Consider the following 16,167-nt stretch of genomic DNA (forward strand, 5'->3'; position numbering starts at 1 on the left):
AAGATATTTTTTAGCTCAACTCTAAGTATTTTATATAAAATTTTAAAAAACCTAGTCTTAGCATTACGCTTATGGGGAAAAACCGGGTGTGCCTATTTCGTGAACGAGGACCTAGAGGCTTAGCGGTAAATTCTACAAAAAATCTAAGTATTAGTGAATTGTAGATCACGACCTAATCTGATCAGCAAAAATTTAAAAAAAAATCTACCTGTATCCATTAAATAGCAATGGGAGTTTAAAAAACCCCGTAGCGCCATATGAATACACGTAAATGGAGGAGGTGTGCCTAATAATTTGGTGGGTACTGTATGTGTATTTATTATATTGTAGTATTTATATACATTATCATAGTATTGTAAATATAAATTTATATAAAACGAATTCATATTATTCGCTTCGCAAAAATTAAGACATGCGCTACACGCATTTTTGTTTAACTGGTTTAACTTTAACGGTTTATACGGTCAACGTTGTTATGGCAACGAGGTTATCTAGATTTTGTTTTAGCGTTGATTTCTGATTCAATGCTTCGAGGATTTCTGGTTAATGCAATATTGAATATATATAACTTCTAAAGTTTTGACATAAGCGTTTAGCTCGTCACTAGAACATGAAGCGAATTCCTTCTAGGCCAAGTAAAAGTTGCAACGCTATTCTTGGTATATCTTCTGGTATTCATTTAATCTCTGGCCTGGCTGTTATTGTTTTCCAGGTAGGCTAATATTGCATTTTGTACTTCCTGTTGTACTGTAACTAAAATCAAGGTTTTCCTTAAATATTGGACAGATGATTGATCAATCTTTAAACAAATTTTCTTCATAGATTCTGCTGATTCACGCTAACTCACTGTACCATGACATAGGTGGAGGCCTATGGGCAGGTCCAGTTTTCTTCATTCAGGGTGTCCTTGGTTTTATCTGTTTGTGTGATGTATTAATGTGCAGGTAATTAGTGAAACCTGTAAATATTTAGTGAGAAAACATTTAAAACTTTTAAAAATAAGAACACAGCTAATCAGTACATTCTTATAGTGTGGTATCATTTTTAGTATCATCTGTTATTGGAGCGCTGCTAACTGTTGCGTTAGCAGCTATTGCTGCTGTAGATTTGGGCTCTATATATAAATGTCCCAAAGAGGACTATAGATCTTCCCCATATTACCCAGCATACTGTCGTATGTTTGTTTTTACTTTTCAAATTTTTTGTTTCATCTTGAAGGTAATTCATGACATTTCTTAAATTTTGACGTCTCCCTAGATCCCAGCTATGCTCCACAAATTGTTCAAGCATCATGGGGAATCATAATAACTTCATGTGTACAGCTGGTAGCATCTGCTTGTTCCATCTACATATGCATGACAATAATTTATAGTACTGATTCTTCACCAACACAAGCGGTAAGATCATGTATGCCTCTCACTGAACGGCTTTAAAACCAATAACTAACAAAAATATGTTAATATCTATAGATGTCAAATCCTTATTTGTATGATGAAATACCGTCCCCTCATGATACGAGATTTCGTGGTTCCTTACAGTCAGCTCAAGAAAAAGTTCAAACTTTCCGTACTAAATCTTCCTATAGTCTAAATTCCACGCTCCCAGTGCGGCGAAGCAAATCGGTTGATCGTTTTTCGGAGGACGACGATTCTTTTTCTGATCAAAATATGATTATGTATTCAACAAACTCTGTCAACGTGGTTCCCAGCGGAGCCCGGTACAAAAAACCGTCTGCGAAAGTGGCTAATGCAAATTCCATGTATAATGTGATGTATCCATCTGGCCCCCCGATTCGCATAGCACCTCGACCTTCCTCTACTCGTTCATTGAACATGCAGGGTGAGCTACCAGGTCACATGAAACATACCGCCGTTTAGTTGGAAAGAGAGCTCCAAGTTTTGTTAATCGGCATGCACTTTTTGACCCGAGTCTGGTTCGTAAGTCAGATTGACGGCCGTTGTATTCTGCTAGTCGCGAATTCCGTTCCACGTTTTTAAATTAACATTCTTCTCACAATTCTCGTTCCTATTGTTTTTATCAATGTTCTTTTTTCGTGCGACTAAAAACCGCTTCATATATCAGGAATCGCGTACTTAGCCATGCTCATGTATCCTCTGATGGAATGTGATTCAATAGTGCCTAATGACAAATTTTAGTTTTAATAAGTCTTTGTTAATCCAATCAACATTCTGCAACTGATCCTACATCGACAACCACTTTCTTAAATTGCTCAGCTTACATTTTTCGTCATTTGAAAGATTCCTATTATTACTTTTCTTATTGCTGTGAATTTTTCCTCAAGTTTTGCCCAAGATGATGGTTCAACTCTATACTATAGGAATTTATTGCCAGATTATTGATACTTGGCGAGTAGTGGGTACATGCACATGGTCGGCTTTCCGTATTGAAAATGGAATACGTATTCTCTATTCATGCCATTATCTATCATCATTGGCACATAAGGCTCGGCCGCACGTCCCATGGATGGATATTTGGCTGAATGAGTAGCTTTTCTCGGTTAAAACATTAGATCCAGTGGGTAACGGTTCTTGAGACTTTGTACCCACTACCTAACCGGGTTTCATGTAAGTAGCGCAAGCTCGAGCATCTCGAGCGGATGGGCCAGGAATGGCAACGTGGCAGGCTAGACACAATTTTTTTTTTTAATGAAAGCGGTGAAAGTACTGTTATTTGATCTGGCAACTGTCAGGTCGAGCAGACTTGCCGCGATCCTGATCACGATCGAAAAATTGATTTGGGCGGCAAGTCTGGGTTGAGCAATCTGAACCTGATGATTGTGGAATTTCCACATTACCGTGTTTAATATGGTCCATAGTTATTTTGTTCCGTTGTGCAAAACGCGTTTGTCCTAATAAAAACAACATAGCTTATTTTGCCCCCCCTTAAAATTCCAGTCTGCTTTTGCAACGGAAAAAATCGATCCCAGGGTTTGAAGAGCTGACGCAGGCACATCATGTATGTGAACTTCATTTCAAAGACAAATACATTATCCGCTACAGCGAACTGATTGTACAAGGGTGTATTAATAAATCCCACTACACAGATGTAGGTTGAAAGATGGTGCAGTTCCATCCATATGGCTAAGTATGTGTTGCAATTTACATTATCTTCTTATTAATCACACAATAAAAAATCATTTCACATTTAGATCATACGAATTTCAAGGAAAGTCCTCAAGTGGTTTTGGGTGAACGACACATAGAAAGACCAAATAAAGTTGTTGTCACACATGCTAAACATCAAAAGCAAAATATTGCTTAATCATCATCAGTACCCAAATAACCAAATTTTGGTATGTATATAAGTAACACAATCTTTTATAATCCAGCCTTGAACAGATTTTTTACTGTTACAGCCCATAAAATTCTAATTTAATTCATGCAGAAGAGGAATTTGCTCTCAAGATGCCTTGTGATATAATCCAACTCCCAAGTGGATGGCACCAGACTGCATATCCCATTAAATGTGCTGAAACGGAAAAGTGTTTCATGAAACTGATAGAAGTAACTGTTACACCTGTTTGTTTCATGCCTAAAACAGTTAAAGGTGCCAAAATTGACTTAAAGTTAAAAAAGATTGATTTTTATGTTAATCGTCGTCATCTTTGTGCAGGAGTGAAGGATTTGAAACATTAGTTGATGTTAACCTGCCTCTTTGCGTGTTTGATAAATTAAAACTTTGTCCAGGAATCGATCAGAAAAACCCTCCGTTTATGGATGGAATTATCATACCGTCAGGTAAGCTGTCAGAAGGAATTTGGCACTCTAACAGGTTTACACTATATATACTTTTAATCATTATTTCAGTAATAATAAATCTTCATTTTCATTATCAAGGTGTAAACAAGTTGTATTTAATGAATCACCTTGCAAAGAATGCCGGACGTTTAAATACGTTCATTCACGAAGAATGACTCGAAGCATAGTCTATCAAGACACTTCCTTTATCCAGTGAAGTTTGATGACTTTTGACCAGTTAACGGAACGTGTAGATAAAATTAACAAGGCAAACGAGTGCTCCAAGGGTCCAACTTGCACGTATACTTTGCTGCAGTGGCACAATATCAATGCGTACTGCAATGGCTGGAGACGATGAAGTAAAAACCACGTCGGTAGCATAAGGCTAAGGGGCTGCGAGGATAAACGTGCTATAAATATGCATATTACGTCGTGCGCCTTGAAAACACTATAGGCAGTTCTTTACATTCTACCTACTAGTTCCATGTATTAGTAACTGACGTTTTCACGCGTTGTTAGTTACTATACGAACTTTTTTATCGTGAACGTTGTTTTATTTTTAAAAAAATTTTGTCCAATGAGAAAAAAATGAGAGAAAAATGAGACACTTTATTACAGAGGAATATAGATGCACAAAATAATTGAAGTAGTTTATATGAATTGGGGGAGAATCAAGAAGAATGAATAAAGATAAACATATTTCATGTAGAAACCAATTACATGCGAAAAAGCCGGTATCTGAAACAGTGAACCTGTAGGCAAAACGAAAAAAATGCTTGAAATGTCTTCAAAACGTACGACTCGATCCCATGAGCAGGACCTAGCATGTCCGACGAACGAAATTCCTTGATCTGCTTTGTAGTGTAGGCTATGGTGATATCGTCTAAGCAATACATTTCACGGTCACCTTTCTCTTTTCTCTTATCACAGTGATTATAGCAGACAAAAGTTAATATTATTCTAGCAGACGACGGCATTCCCCAATGTCAGCCCCCAAGTTTTAGTTACGTTCTGTTGCGCTTCCATTTTTTTTTTTAACGTTTTCCATTGCTATTCAACAATATAATAGCAAGTCGTGTATGGCTCTTACTTTGTGCTGTTTCAGGACACGCAGTATTTGGGTGTTTGCTCTGTAACCAGAGTTGCTCTTCTATTATTAAAGTAAGTGAACTCAATAGGCATGAACCTCCTGCGTATGACATTAGGTCATTTTATGGGTACACTGAATTGTTATTTGGGAACGACGAAAGAAACCCTGATTGATTTATTCTAGCGTAACATCAATATAAAAAAAAACTTTACCTGCCTCCCGTGCTGTCGAAAAGCAATGGAAGTCGCCTGTTTTGCACAATGATAGCGTTACAGCAAATTTTAATTACTAATTGGGAATTTAAATGATTGAACGCAATTTCTCAGAGAGCATACTGCAGTATATTGCTACCACATCAAAAAGCTCGTTGAAGTGGTATTGCGAACGTATTACTACGTATTGTGTTAAACGTATTACGATAAAAGGAATAAAAACTTGTTCGCCAACTTGTCCTCATTAAATAATTGATAATATGGTTAACCTTTTTATTCCGTTAACGGTTTCTAGATAATGACGGAAAAAATTGAAGATCTAACCTCATGGGTTAGAACACTGGACGTGGAAACCGAATCGCCTATCGAAGGGTTGATAGTTGGTAAGTTGCACTACAGAAGTTTTTTGTTCGATCATTAGCTTTTGGCATTGCCATGCTTTACCGCCCTTAGGTAAAATTCCAGAATGGTTGGAGGGTTCTTTAATACGGAATGGTTCTGGAATATTTGAAATTGGAGAAACAAAAATGAATCACTTGTTCGACGGACTATCTGTTATACATCGTTTTGCTATCAATGGCTATGGCCAAGGAAAAGCGACTTACCAGAACCGCATTCTGCAGAGTGACACTTACAAAGAAGCTAAAGCCGCCAATCGGCTGACCATGCATCAATTTGGTAAACTTAATGTGTTCAATGCGAAATCTCTACTTTTAAAGTCATGTCTCCTAGGTACGTTTGCATTTCCCGACCCTTGTCAATCGTTATGGGGAAGGTGTGTCATATTTTTCGTTTAATGTACGTCGATACGAATTCATTCATGCTGTATTGATTTAATCCATAGATTTATGGCACGATTTGAACCAGTGACCAAAAGGGAGAAAACGGACAATTGTTGTGTTAGCGTTTGTTATTTAGGAGACAAATTGTATGCCTTTACTGAAACTCCTCAAATTCGCCAAGTTGATGCAGAAACCCTTGAAACCGTTGGAGAAAAGGTTGACTATTCGTAAAATGAATATTTTTTTTTATTTAATGACTTTATGGATGCAGTGCAACATCAGCAAACTAGTGGCCGTTAATCATTCAACTGCCCACCCTCACGTTCTTGACGATGGCACTGTTTATAACATGGGAAATTCCATAGGATCAAATGGACCCATTTACAACATAATTGAATTTCCCGCGGGTACCTTAAACATCCAACTAAGCTGTGCTGCGCTAAATTCATTTTGTTTAAGGGGCTGGTGCATTGGAGGGAGCGAAAATTGTAGCAAGCTTTCCGTCTCGTTGGAAAATGAGTCACTCTTACTACCATAGCTTTGGAATTACGGAAAATTATTTTGTTTTCGTTGAATTTCCGTTAATCCTAAACACGGCGGTATGCTCTTGTTGGTTTGTTGTTCACAATGAAGTTAAACATCATGCCCTTCTTACCTGTAGAAGCTGCTAGCAATGAATCTAAGACAAAAGTCTGTTGATTCATCGTTGGAGTGGTTTCCTAATGAAAAGGTAGTAAAAAAACAGGATTTTTTCTCATTATGCAAACTATTGAAAACTTTTGTGTCGTTTAAGTGCCGTATCCTTCTGGTGGAGAGAAAAACTGGCGAACTAGTTGAAACGGTTTATGAGGCTCCACCCTTCTTTTGCTTTCATCATGGAAACTGTTACGAGAAAAATGGCTGTATCATTATGGATATTTCACATTGCAAGGACGCCACAGTAAGTGTGTGCTTTATAATCAGCTCAGCAATTATTTCGAATGATTCATTCTTTTTCAGATTTTTGCTGGTTTAAGTCTGAAAAGCTTACGTGAGAATAGAGGTGACTTTACGAACACTTATTACACTCGCTTCGTACTGCCGTTAGCTGTTGAGGTACTATACTTATACAGCTGATAGTATCATCAGAACTTAATAAAAAATTCCTCAGCCTCCTACAGATAACGATTTTCAGGACTGCAAAAATTTAGTAGAAGTGGAAGAATCAAAATGCAAATCATACTGGCAATCAAATAAGACAATCTTTTGTGAACCCGAGCGTTTACTGGAGCAGAGCTTAGAACTTCCACGAATAAACTACTCGAGAAATGGAAAAGAGTATAGATATGTCTACGGAATTTCGCAGTTGGACGGTTACGCCGAATCAGAAAAGGTAAACCAAGTATATGTCTACATTAAACGCAAATCCGTCCTGGTAAAGCTCAAACATTTTAACTACAAATTTCGGTATCCAAAATAGATCTTAAGATTGGATCTGAATACCAGAGAAGTAAAACAATGGGCTAAAGCTGGATTTAGTCCGTCCGAACCTGTTTACGTTTCGCGTCCTGAATCCATTGAGGAAGACGATGGAGTCGTCTTATTTTCTGCAGTAGATCAGGTTAACCCAAAGAAGGTTTTACTGATAATTTTAAATGCCGCCACGTTTAAAGAAGAAGCTGTGGTAGAATACGTTGCACCAGGGATAATAACAAAAGATTTCCATGGCATATTCTCCCGAACGGGGGACATAGTTCATGGTTACTGATGCTATCCCATTCCAACATAATCCATGTTCAGCCGACCTTTGTCTTTTTCTTTTTGCTTTTCAATCATGTTCGTCCTCTCAAGTGAATTTTTCGCTTGTTGGCTTTCCCAACTAATATTGGCTTTTACATGTAATCGAAGTATGAATTATGTGTGAATCTCTTTTGGGAAGAGAAAAGGAGGTTGGAAAATGTCGGTATCATGAAATGAAACGCCAAATGTGTAACAGAAATATATACCTCCATTATAACAATAATGCATTATCAGGAAGAAAACATCAGCACTAAAATCGTTCAATAACGCACACGTTGTTAACTGAGATATTTACTAGCTTTTTGGGTTTGGAGAATGGGATTTTTCAAATTTATATGTCACTGCGCTTTACGTAATAAACGATACCGTTGTACCAAGAAATGTGTGACTTGTTCAATTCAACATGAAATACATTTTCTTGAAAAAAAAAAATCTCTTAGCGTATTTTGTTAACCACGACGGAAACAGGGCAGCAATTGCACTTCTCCGACTGTCTAGCTTTTACAGTTCAGCACGAGAAATATTCTAAAACGTTACTTCTAGCTTTAAAAATAATATACCTACTCAACATATCAAATCAACAGTAGTGACGCGAAGGTCGTAAGAAAAAATACGTACAGCATAGCACAAACAGTCACAACATAGCAACTAATTTTTCTTTTTTTTGGGGGGGGGGGTCTATGCTCATAACTATCGGACTGGAATGGATCGCTGAAAATCATTACCTTTTACCCTCTTTATACCTCGTATAGCCAACCGTTTTTCACAAAGGTTTACCTTTTTTTGGCGCCCTCTCTACGGCTACGCGATTCAAACAAAGACTCGCGCTCCGAGTTTCACTTGTTTTTTTATATCCAATGGCGCTGATTCGCGGTTGTCGCCTGCTTCTAATAAAGTAGGGTCGAATCCACGCGGATTTAGAAAAATAACCACCGATGCAAGAAGGAAACCCTAACGAATTACTTAACTGCTTATATTGTACTGATAACATCATAAGTAGACAGGTAAAGTAATTCTACAACTTTCAGTTCAACGTCAGCGCTAAGCTAGCCGACTTTTTGGATGAGACTTTTGGCTCTTGTTTTCTCCCGGTTCGTTTCGGTGGTTTCTAACGGTAACGTTGCTTTGTGTCCCGCACTGTCGTAATCAGATCGTCTCTCGTGTATGATTGTGGGATTCGTCTGGGACTATTGCTATCCAGTCTTCCCTTCAAGTTTTAATCATTTTTACTTTCTAACATCTGATGTTAAAACACTGTGTTGGCATTCTGTGCTCATCTCTTCACTGAAAACTATAGTTCTAAACTTGTGCAGTGCAGAGTGCTGTATGATCAAACGCCATGCCGCTTCTACGTCGCCAACCGTTCGTTCCCAATTTACCGCCGCCTGATCTTCGTCCTGAAGAAGAAGTCTTCTTTTGCCCACTCACCAAAGAAATCTTCAGAGACTTTGAGTATGTTTTGCTTGTATTTTCATGGTTACAGAATGGTCCCACTTCTTTTGCTTACATATTGGCTGATAGTGAAAAAAAAACTTCAGTTTGTGTCATACTTTATTCTTCATAGCATTTATTGTTTGTGAAAAGCTTTTATTTCAATTATGTTCAACAGTGCTATGTTTGTTACGTTTTCAGAGCCTTTTTTGAGAGGACCATTCTTTGCAATTCTTTGGTTTGGTCATGTTCATTGACAGCCAAAAGCAATTTGACGTATCAAGAAGCCATTGAAAGTGAGAAACGAGCACTTCAATCTGTTAGTGACATTCCATTTGAGGTATTTGTTTTTTCTTGCATTGATAAAACACCAACTAACTTTTCTTGTCAATAGTTGAGGCAACCTTTACTGCTTGTAGCTTCCCTCACATGCAGAGGAAAAGTAAATGATGCATGTGATGATGTGTATTACTTTATGAAAGATCGTTATTTCAAAAATGAACATGTGGAAGCTATTCTTCGTTCAAAGTGGTATCCTGCACGAGTACTACGTGTGGTACCACCTACCACTCAAGAACTGGAACAGTACAAACAAGAACCAGATGATGAACTGAGCACAGAAGACAAATTGATGATGCTGGAACAGTACGGACCTCCTCCTGAGTTATTTAAATATGAAGTCAGGGAAATTGTTGATGATAGAAGCGGAACTGTTGAACCTATTCACACGGTATGTCGTTTGTTTTCTTGCCTCTCCTTCTTTTCCTTAGTTATAATAGCGCAATTTCACGCTTCGCAATTTTACATTTATTTTTAGGTAACTGTGGACTGCATCAGAAGAGAAAAAGGCTTCTATTCTCGAGATAAAGTTCGGTTATATTTACGCTACTGCCTGCAGTTCGAGGAGTATGAAGGCATCTGGGTTGTAAAGGTAAATTTTGAATTAATGGTATCTATCTTAGTCATTCGCTATTCTTATTCTTTTAATACGTCAGCCTGAAGCATGGAACAAGTTGAACATGGACTCCGTCAAATACACCGAGATTTTTACTGGTGAAAAACCAAGGTTTGAAGAGAAAAGGGCTGCAAAGAAAGTCAACAAAAGTTTGTCAACTAGCAAGGGAGGTGAGACGCCCAAAGCAGCTAAAACACCTAAAACACCCAAAACCCCATCCAGTGACAAAGAGAGTAACGGTAAGAGTACACCGGTAAGAGGAACGCCAAGCAAAAAAGGCCAACCAGACACCACACGGAATGCAAAATCTGCTACCAAAAGTCCTAAGTTGGACGCTGAAGCTTTGGCGAAGGAATTCATCAAGTAATTTAAAAATCATTACTATTATTTCTCCCCCTCCCTCTTTTTTTATTTATTTATTTTTTTCCCTTTTTTTGTCTGATAAGTCGTTTAATTATCTCATTTCCCTGTTAGAATTCGCGAAGAACGTGAAAGTCTGCGGCAAATTGCTGATCAACGGAAACAGCAAAAGGTCGATGAAAAGTTACTAGCAAAAGAAAAAAAGAAGGAAGAAAAGCGAGTGATGGCTGAATACGTTAAGGTAAATTTAAAATAATTGATTCGAAAAATACCCATTTGCTTTATATTCCGATGAAATTTAGGAATGGAGCAAAATTCGTGAAGACTTGGAATGCGACGACCTTAAAGATTTGCCTTCACCAACGCCTGTTCAATGTGCTATTCCCAACGGAATTTTCGGCGATTTCATTATGGTGTTGGAGTTTTTCTTAGCGTTTGGCGAAGAGCTGCAGTTAAAAGATGCTTTTCCGGGAGGGCTCACATTCGAACTTTTAGAACGAGCAGTAGTGGAAAGTGAAGTGTCTGGTCCTCTCAGTGACATTTTGCAAGCGTTGCTCAGTTCTTTGTTTGAATTCCAAGACGCCGAATCTGAGGAAGTGAAAGAAGCTGGGTATACAACAACTGGTAGCCAAGAAACTGAAGTAGCCGAAGGGGGACTAACTTACCAGGTAGCTTAAACTGATATTTATTTATTTATTTTTCTTATTTGCTTATCTTTTTCGTTATTTTCTTGGCGAGGGGGAAGCTGTGGGGTCTCTGTTTTTTAATTGCTCTTGGTAAAGTGATGAAGGTTATGAACTTAATTGTGTCATTTTTTCAGGGTACTCCTCTGAAAAAGTTGTCTATGGATTCATTAACTGTATCTGAAATACTTCGGCTCCACTTAGTCTCATCTGGTGGTGGCAGCAGTGAACTGCGCACAAAGTGGCGTTATCAGCAGCGTGGTGGATATAGTGCTGCTGATGATCCTGGCGTGCAGTTGCGCCAAGAAGATCCGCATATTCTCCACGCGTTGGCCCATAGCACGGTTTACGAATTGCCGATCGGTGATAAGATGAAGATCATCAAATGCCTTTGTCATCAAATACTCACATACGCTTCAATAAGAGACGTACTTGAAGAAAAGAGTAGTAAACTTACACATTTACGTCAAGAACTGAGAGCCTTGCATGCTAACGAGAGACGTATGAGAAAAGAAGACGTTATTAATCGAGCCAAGCTACGTTCCGAAGAGAATGGCAACACGGAAGATGGGCCAGAATTAGAGAAATTACTTCAAGAAACTGCCAAAAGGAAAGGAGAGGTCCTGAAGAAGGAGCAACAACTTCGCCAACAAATTCTCAAAATGCAAGCTATGACGCATCTGACGCCTCTTGGACAAGATCGTGCGTTCCGGTAAGTCGCGATGGATGTTTAGGAAACATACAGTATTAACGTATAAAACATATTTAGGAGGTTTTGGGTTTTTGAATCGCTTCCCGGCTTTTTCGTCGAGCATGATGATGATTATGTCGGAACTTGCTTGCCTGAACCTACTCCATATTCCATAGAAAAACCTAATGGATTACCGGTCGATCCTAGTAAATGCAAAGAAGACATCCGCAAGTTCTTCAAAACTGCAAATAAAGAGAATGATATTTCAAACGAACCTGTCTGCGAAAAGTGAGTATTTCTTTTGATTTTGTTCGTCTTGTTCTAATAATTCTTATAACCATTTGGAAATTAGGCCCAAGGTATTCGGCGTTTGTACGTCTAACCCAACGAATTGCCCTGTCCACGCTACCTACCTCTCACGAACAAAATGGTCGTTCTACGATAATGTTGATTCTATTGATCAACTCATACTGAACCTTAATGAGCGAGGGTATCGCGAGAACGCATTAAAAAACATCCTGCTGCAAGAAAAGGAAAGGATTGTTGATGGAATCACCAAGTGCTTCGTCCACCGTTTAGATAATTCCAGACCTGAAGTGAAGATTGAAAGTGAAACACGCAAATCCACAAGACAAATACGAAAGGAAAAAGAATACGATATCAACCTTTATTTTCCCGCCGGTACTCCTGTTGAAGAAATTATGGAACGCACGCTCATCGATATGATACTTGAAACAGAGGAAAAAATCTTTATTGGTGGATTGGGATCTCTCAAGGTATGTTAGGTTAACTATAAGCATTTAAAATAATGGACAGATTAGAAGTTCCTGTTTTTGTTTATTGATGTGCATAGGTCAAAGACAGAAATTCGTGGAGATCGTCTCTAGAGGCCCGAAAGTTTGTTCCTCAGGTTGATACCTTGACATGGGGCGGAAAGCTTGTGACGAAAACTCAGCCGAAGCTCGAACACAATGATATTGAAGAAGATGATAATCGCTCCGAAATAAGTTCATCAGTAGAAGGTGAAAGTGTAGCAAATGCTGTGCCGAAAAAGAGCGTTGTCGATCTAGCATGTTCCGTACTTCAGTTAGCTCAAAGTGTGGAAAGCAAGTATTTGAAGAAGCCTCTTGGTGAGCTACCATTTTACAACTATTTTAGGCAACATTGAATCTGAGGTACAATTTTAGGCGAAGACGAAAAAGAAAGAAAGAAACGATTGAAAGCTGAAGAAGCCATGAAAAAATGGGAAGATCACAAAGAGCCTGACAAAGCAGACACAAAAAGTAAGCGTCCATTCTTTCACATATTGTATTTACAGCAACTTTATATGCAAATATGATTTATAGTCGAACCGAAAGCAGTACGGACACCTTTAGAAAAGTGGGAGCTGTCTCTTCATGCCTGTACAAGTCTGCCCCAGTTGTACGTTCACCTAGCGCTACTAGGTAAGTCCTTTTATCAAGTGATCTACTTTATATCTGACTTAAGCTGGGTTGTATCTCACAAATAAATTTAATCTTCAAAAAAAAAAAATTTTAAATTGATACAGATAACAGTATTACATGGAATCGCTCAGCATTGAATGCCCGATGCCGCATTTGTCGCCGTAAAGGTGACCCCGAGAAAATGCTACTTTGTGATGGATGTGACAAAGGACATCACATGTACTGTTTAAAACCTTTGCTCACGGTGGTTCCAGAAGGAGATTGGTGAATTCAATTAGTATGACAGTATTTTTTAAATATAATTTGACTCACGATTGTTATTCTTTAAGGTTCTGTGCCGAATGTAAACCTCGCGAGAAACCACGAACTCCTCGCAAAGCACGCCGTGTTTTCTCTGAAGAGTCCGAAGATGAGGCTGTTGAGGAGGAAGAAGCGGAAGCTGGTGAAGAGGAGGCTGAGGCAGAAGCTGAGGAAGGCGAAAGTGAGGTCGAATCGATACACAATGAAACCTGCCCAGTTTGTCAAGAAGGAGGAGAAGTCATCTGCTGTGACACATGCCCCGCTGTCTACCACTTAGAGTGCATCAATCCTCCTTTGAGAAAAGTCCCGAGGGGCAAGTGGTCATGCCCTCAGTGCAAGTCGCCTCCTCAAGATAAAGAACGAGGCAAACTTCGGGAAAAAAGTAAGCTATTTTGATACAATTACTTTTTCAAGCTTTTTGCTCACTTAAAGATGCATGTAAAAGTATATAATCTAACCATTAATTTTGTTTTCTTTTTATCTTTTCTTGCAGACTCGGATGGTAGGACATCTTCAAGAGTTTCTCGGGCTCGTCACGCCATTGATTTCTATGAAGAAACCAAAGATATGGCAAGGAATCCGGGGACTCGGAAGCGTACGCAAACCGATCCCGTTCGAGCCAAATCGCCGTCCGACTTGACCCTAGGCAAACGTCGCTCGGCCGCTGAAGCTGTTGACAAGATTGCCCAATCATCCAAGCGACTCAGGGGGGACAGCAACGATGGTAAGAGATTTCTTTACCGCAAGTAAACGTTTTAATAACATAACATACCATGACCACCGAGTTTCACATCCTCCCGCACCTCGTTCAAAGACCGTTTTACCTTGATTCATTTCTTCAAGTACCAAGGTTGTTCCACTCATTATCGTAACTTATCGGCCTTGACTTTGACATTGCCTTATGACGTACTTTTTGTTGAATTCTTTAAAAGCTGTGAGAATTGGAGCCACCCTGCCACCTGCCAATTTTCGTAATAAAAGGATCAACCACTTTTACCTGACTGATTTATTTTTTCCTTCGTACTGAAAATGCTAATACAATTTCGCTTAAACGTTTGTGCGTCACAAGCAAGCTAGCTTGCATTTTTGTCCTAAAATGTACCGTAGAACTTATCCTGGGAGCTAGCATTTGTCCCAAACAGACTCGTGAGGCTATCAGTTCTGTATTTTGTGTATATATTTAAACTCTTTTAAACGTATGCAAGTCTAAAGTTATCCAGTTATTAGTTAACATCATATTTTATTGATTTTATTGAATTTTAGATGAAAGTGGAAATAGTGACAGCAACAGCAAGTGGAATGGATCAGCCCATCGGAAAAGAAGTCGCCCATTGCCATTACCTTCCGCAACGTCTCCATCCGGATTTGTGGACTTGGCTGATTTACTTCAACTTTTGGCCGATTGCAGCAATCATGCGGACAGTTGGCCGTTTCTCAAGCCCGTTACAAGAGCCGAGGTAAAACTGTGTTAAATTACTCGCACTCTCCTTTCAGAGACAGAGAGAGAAACGAAAAAGAAACCTTTGCATATTATATTGCTTTGGAAAGTTCAATTGGCTTGTGTTGGATTTCTCACTGCTGGTCATTAAAAACTGTAATTGATACCATGCTTTAATTATTTGAAGCATTGTACTGCGTTTTAAATTTTTGTTCCCTTTGTAACGTTTTACCAAAACAATTTCTTTGTTTGCCTTTTTAGGCCCCTGACTATCATCGAGTCATCAAACAAGCAATGGATCTTGGTACAATGAAGTACAAACTTAATACAGTACAGTACAAGACCGCGGAAGATTTCCTCAAGGATTTGCAACTGATATTCACAAATTGCTTTACTTACAATAACGACGCTGCCGACGAATACAAGTAAGTTCACATTTATTGCGTATTTTGATTTCAGCAACCTGTGTATTTTTGGGTTGTTGAATTTTATAATCTAATTTGTTTTCTTTTCTTGAATCTTTTCTAGATGTGGTCAGAACCTCAGTCGATTTGCCGAAAAGCAATTAGGAAAGCTAGGCATGAAGATGATACACACGGATTAAAATTTGATCTAGTTTTCTACCTATTCTTTACACATTATCCCGAAACCGCTAAAAGTCATTCGTTCGACAACCCTAATGGAAATATTGGATAATACCACGTATGTCTCTTTTATGTTATAATTTTGGCAACCAGTCATGGTTGCTTGTTGCGTTTCCAGTTTAAAGTAATAAGAATTTTGGAACGTTAAAATAACAAAGTAAGTGAAAATACACTTGAAACCGACTAGGTAAATGTAAATAATGCAAAGTAGTGGTTATTTAGAAACTATAATGCCCCTATAGTTCAGCTTGCTGCAAAATAGTGGGCCGACCACCAATTGATATTGGGACAAATTCCAGTACTTTATATGGCCTAGCCAAGGCCTTCTGACTTCCTTGAAACGCAGGCGCTTGTTTACCTTCTAGACATGTTTTCATTCGCGCCATATTTTCAGCTGAAAAATATCCGAGCAGTGTGTGTAGCCCAGTACCATAAAACCCACGCATCGTCTCCGTGGCAGTGTCATCTGTTGGGTGAGACTGGGAATCCTTTTAATTATAAGGCGTAGCATGATTGGATTTCAGTTGCATTTCGAGTCTTTTGAAAACTATGGTTTTCTTCAGGATGAAAAGGCTACTTTTGAGGAGTTTCTCAACAGT

General features: G+C 38.7%; 3 protein-coding genes and 1 long non-coding RNA gene across 4 annotated transcripts; all 4 read left to right on the plus strand.

Moving 5' to 3' along the window:
• Window positions 1–512: 512 nt before the first annotated feature.
• Window positions 513–2,257, plus strand: LOC130686998 (uncharacterized). Its single transcript, XM_059497623.1, has 5 exons — window positions 513–712; window positions 823–944; window positions 1,032–1,174; window positions 1,258–1,397; window positions 1,470–2,257. The coding sequence occupies exons 1-5, from the start codon at window positions 611–613 to the stop codon at window positions 1,875–1,877; spliced, it is 915 nt and encodes a 304-aa protein (XP_059353606.1). The 5' UTR covers window positions 513–610; the 3' UTR covers window positions 1,878–2,257.
• A 228-nt stretch (window positions 2,258–2,485) lies between these two features.
• On the plus strand, window positions 2,486–4,592 carry LOC130687111 (uncharacterized). The gene is made up of 4 exons (XR_009422095.1): window positions 2,486–3,105; window positions 3,170–3,313; window positions 3,377–3,567; window positions 3,634–4,592. It is a non-coding gene; the product is annotated as an uncharacterized LOC130687111 (long non-coding RNA).
• Window positions 4,593–4,796: 204 nt separating this feature from the next.
• LOC130687026 (carotenoid-cleaving dioxygenase, mitochondrial-like) lies at window positions 4,797–7,989 on the plus strand. Its single transcript, XM_057510184.2, has 12 exons — window positions 4,797–4,919; window positions 5,356–5,443; window positions 5,514–5,738; window positions 5,793–5,835; window positions 5,905–6,058; window positions 6,114–6,249; window positions 6,302–6,441; window positions 6,504–6,572; window positions 6,636–6,782; window positions 6,842–6,937; window positions 6,993–7,214; window positions 7,302–7,989. Exons 2-12 carry the CDS (start codon window positions 5,359–5,361, stop codon window positions 7,587–7,589), a joined length of 1,605 nt encoding a protein of 534 aa, XP_057366167.1. The 5' UTR covers window positions 4,797–4,919; window positions 5,356–5,358; the 3' UTR covers window positions 7,590–7,989.
• Window positions 7,990–8,764: 775 nt separating this feature from the next.
• LOC130687031 (bromodomain adjacent to zinc finger domain protein 1A-like) lies at window positions 8,765–15,769 on the plus strand. Its single transcript, XM_057510189.2, has 19 exons — window positions 8,765–9,073; window positions 9,254–9,392; window positions 9,447–9,782; window positions 9,870–9,983; window positions 10,048–10,370; window positions 10,482–10,608; window positions 10,670–11,035; window positions 11,188–11,762; window positions 11,820–12,029; window positions 12,094–12,517; window positions 12,595–12,871; window positions 12,929–13,024; window positions 13,088–13,186; window positions 13,291–13,450; window positions 13,516–13,868; window positions 13,980–14,210; window positions 14,750–14,943; window positions 15,186–15,349; window positions 15,453–15,769. Exons 1-19 carry the CDS (start codon window positions 8,961–8,963, stop codon window positions 15,526–15,528), a joined length of 4,377 nt encoding a protein of 1,458 aa, XP_057366172.1. The 5' UTR covers window positions 8,765–8,960; the 3' UTR covers window positions 15,529–15,769.
• The last annotated feature ends 398 nt before the right edge of the window (window positions 15,770–16,167 follow it).

The sequence above is a fragment of the Daphnia carinata genome, chromosome 2 (genome assembly GCF_022539665.2).
Source record: "Daphnia carinata strain CSIRO-1 chromosome 2, CSIRO_AGI_Dcar_HiC_V3, whole genome shotgun sequence".
In the NCBI taxonomy this organism is placed as follows: Eukaryota; Metazoa; Arthropoda; class Branchiopoda; order Diplostraca; family Daphniidae; genus Daphnia; species Daphnia carinata.

Excerpts from the sequence above, each read along its gene's own strand:
- LOC130686998 (XM_059497623.1), top strand. The coding sequence starts at position 611 with ATGAAGCGAATTCCTTCTAGGCCAAGTAAAAGTTGCAACGCTATTCTT. Across the intron at positions 713-822 it reads TGGCTGTTATTGTTTTCCAG|ATTCTGCTGATTCACGCTAA; the intron begins GTAGGCTAATAT and ends TTTTCTTCATAG. Across the intron at positions 1,175-1,257 it reads ATATTACCCAGCATACTGTC|ATCCCAGCTATGCTCCACAA; the intron begins GTATGTTTGTTT and ends ACGTCTCCCTAG.
- LOC130687026 (XM_057510184.2), top strand. The coding sequence starts at position 5,359 with ATGACGGAAAAAATTGAAGATCTAACCTCATGGGTTAGAACACTGGAC. Across the intron at positions 6,783-6,841 it reads CACATTGCAAGGACGCCACA|ATTTTTGCTGGTTTAAGTCT; the intron begins GTAAGTGTGTGC and ends ATTCTTTTTCAG. Across the intron at positions 6,938-6,992 it reads TACTGCCGTTAGCTGTTGAG|CCTCCTACAGATAACGATTT; the intron begins GTACTATACTTA and ends AAAATTCCTCAG.
- LOC130687031 (XM_057510189.2), top strand. The coding sequence starts at position 8,961 with ATGCCGCTTCTACGTCGCCAACCGTTCGTTCCCAATTTACCGCCGCCT. Across the intron at positions 13,869-13,979 it reads AGGCAAACTTCGGGAAAAAA|ACTCGGATGGTAGGACATCT; the intron begins GTAAGCTATTTT and ends CTTTTCTTGCAG. Across the intron at positions 15,350-15,452 it reads GACGCTGCCGACGAATACAA|ATGTGGTCAGAACCTCAGTC; the intron begins GTAAGTTCACAT and ends AATCTTTTCTAG.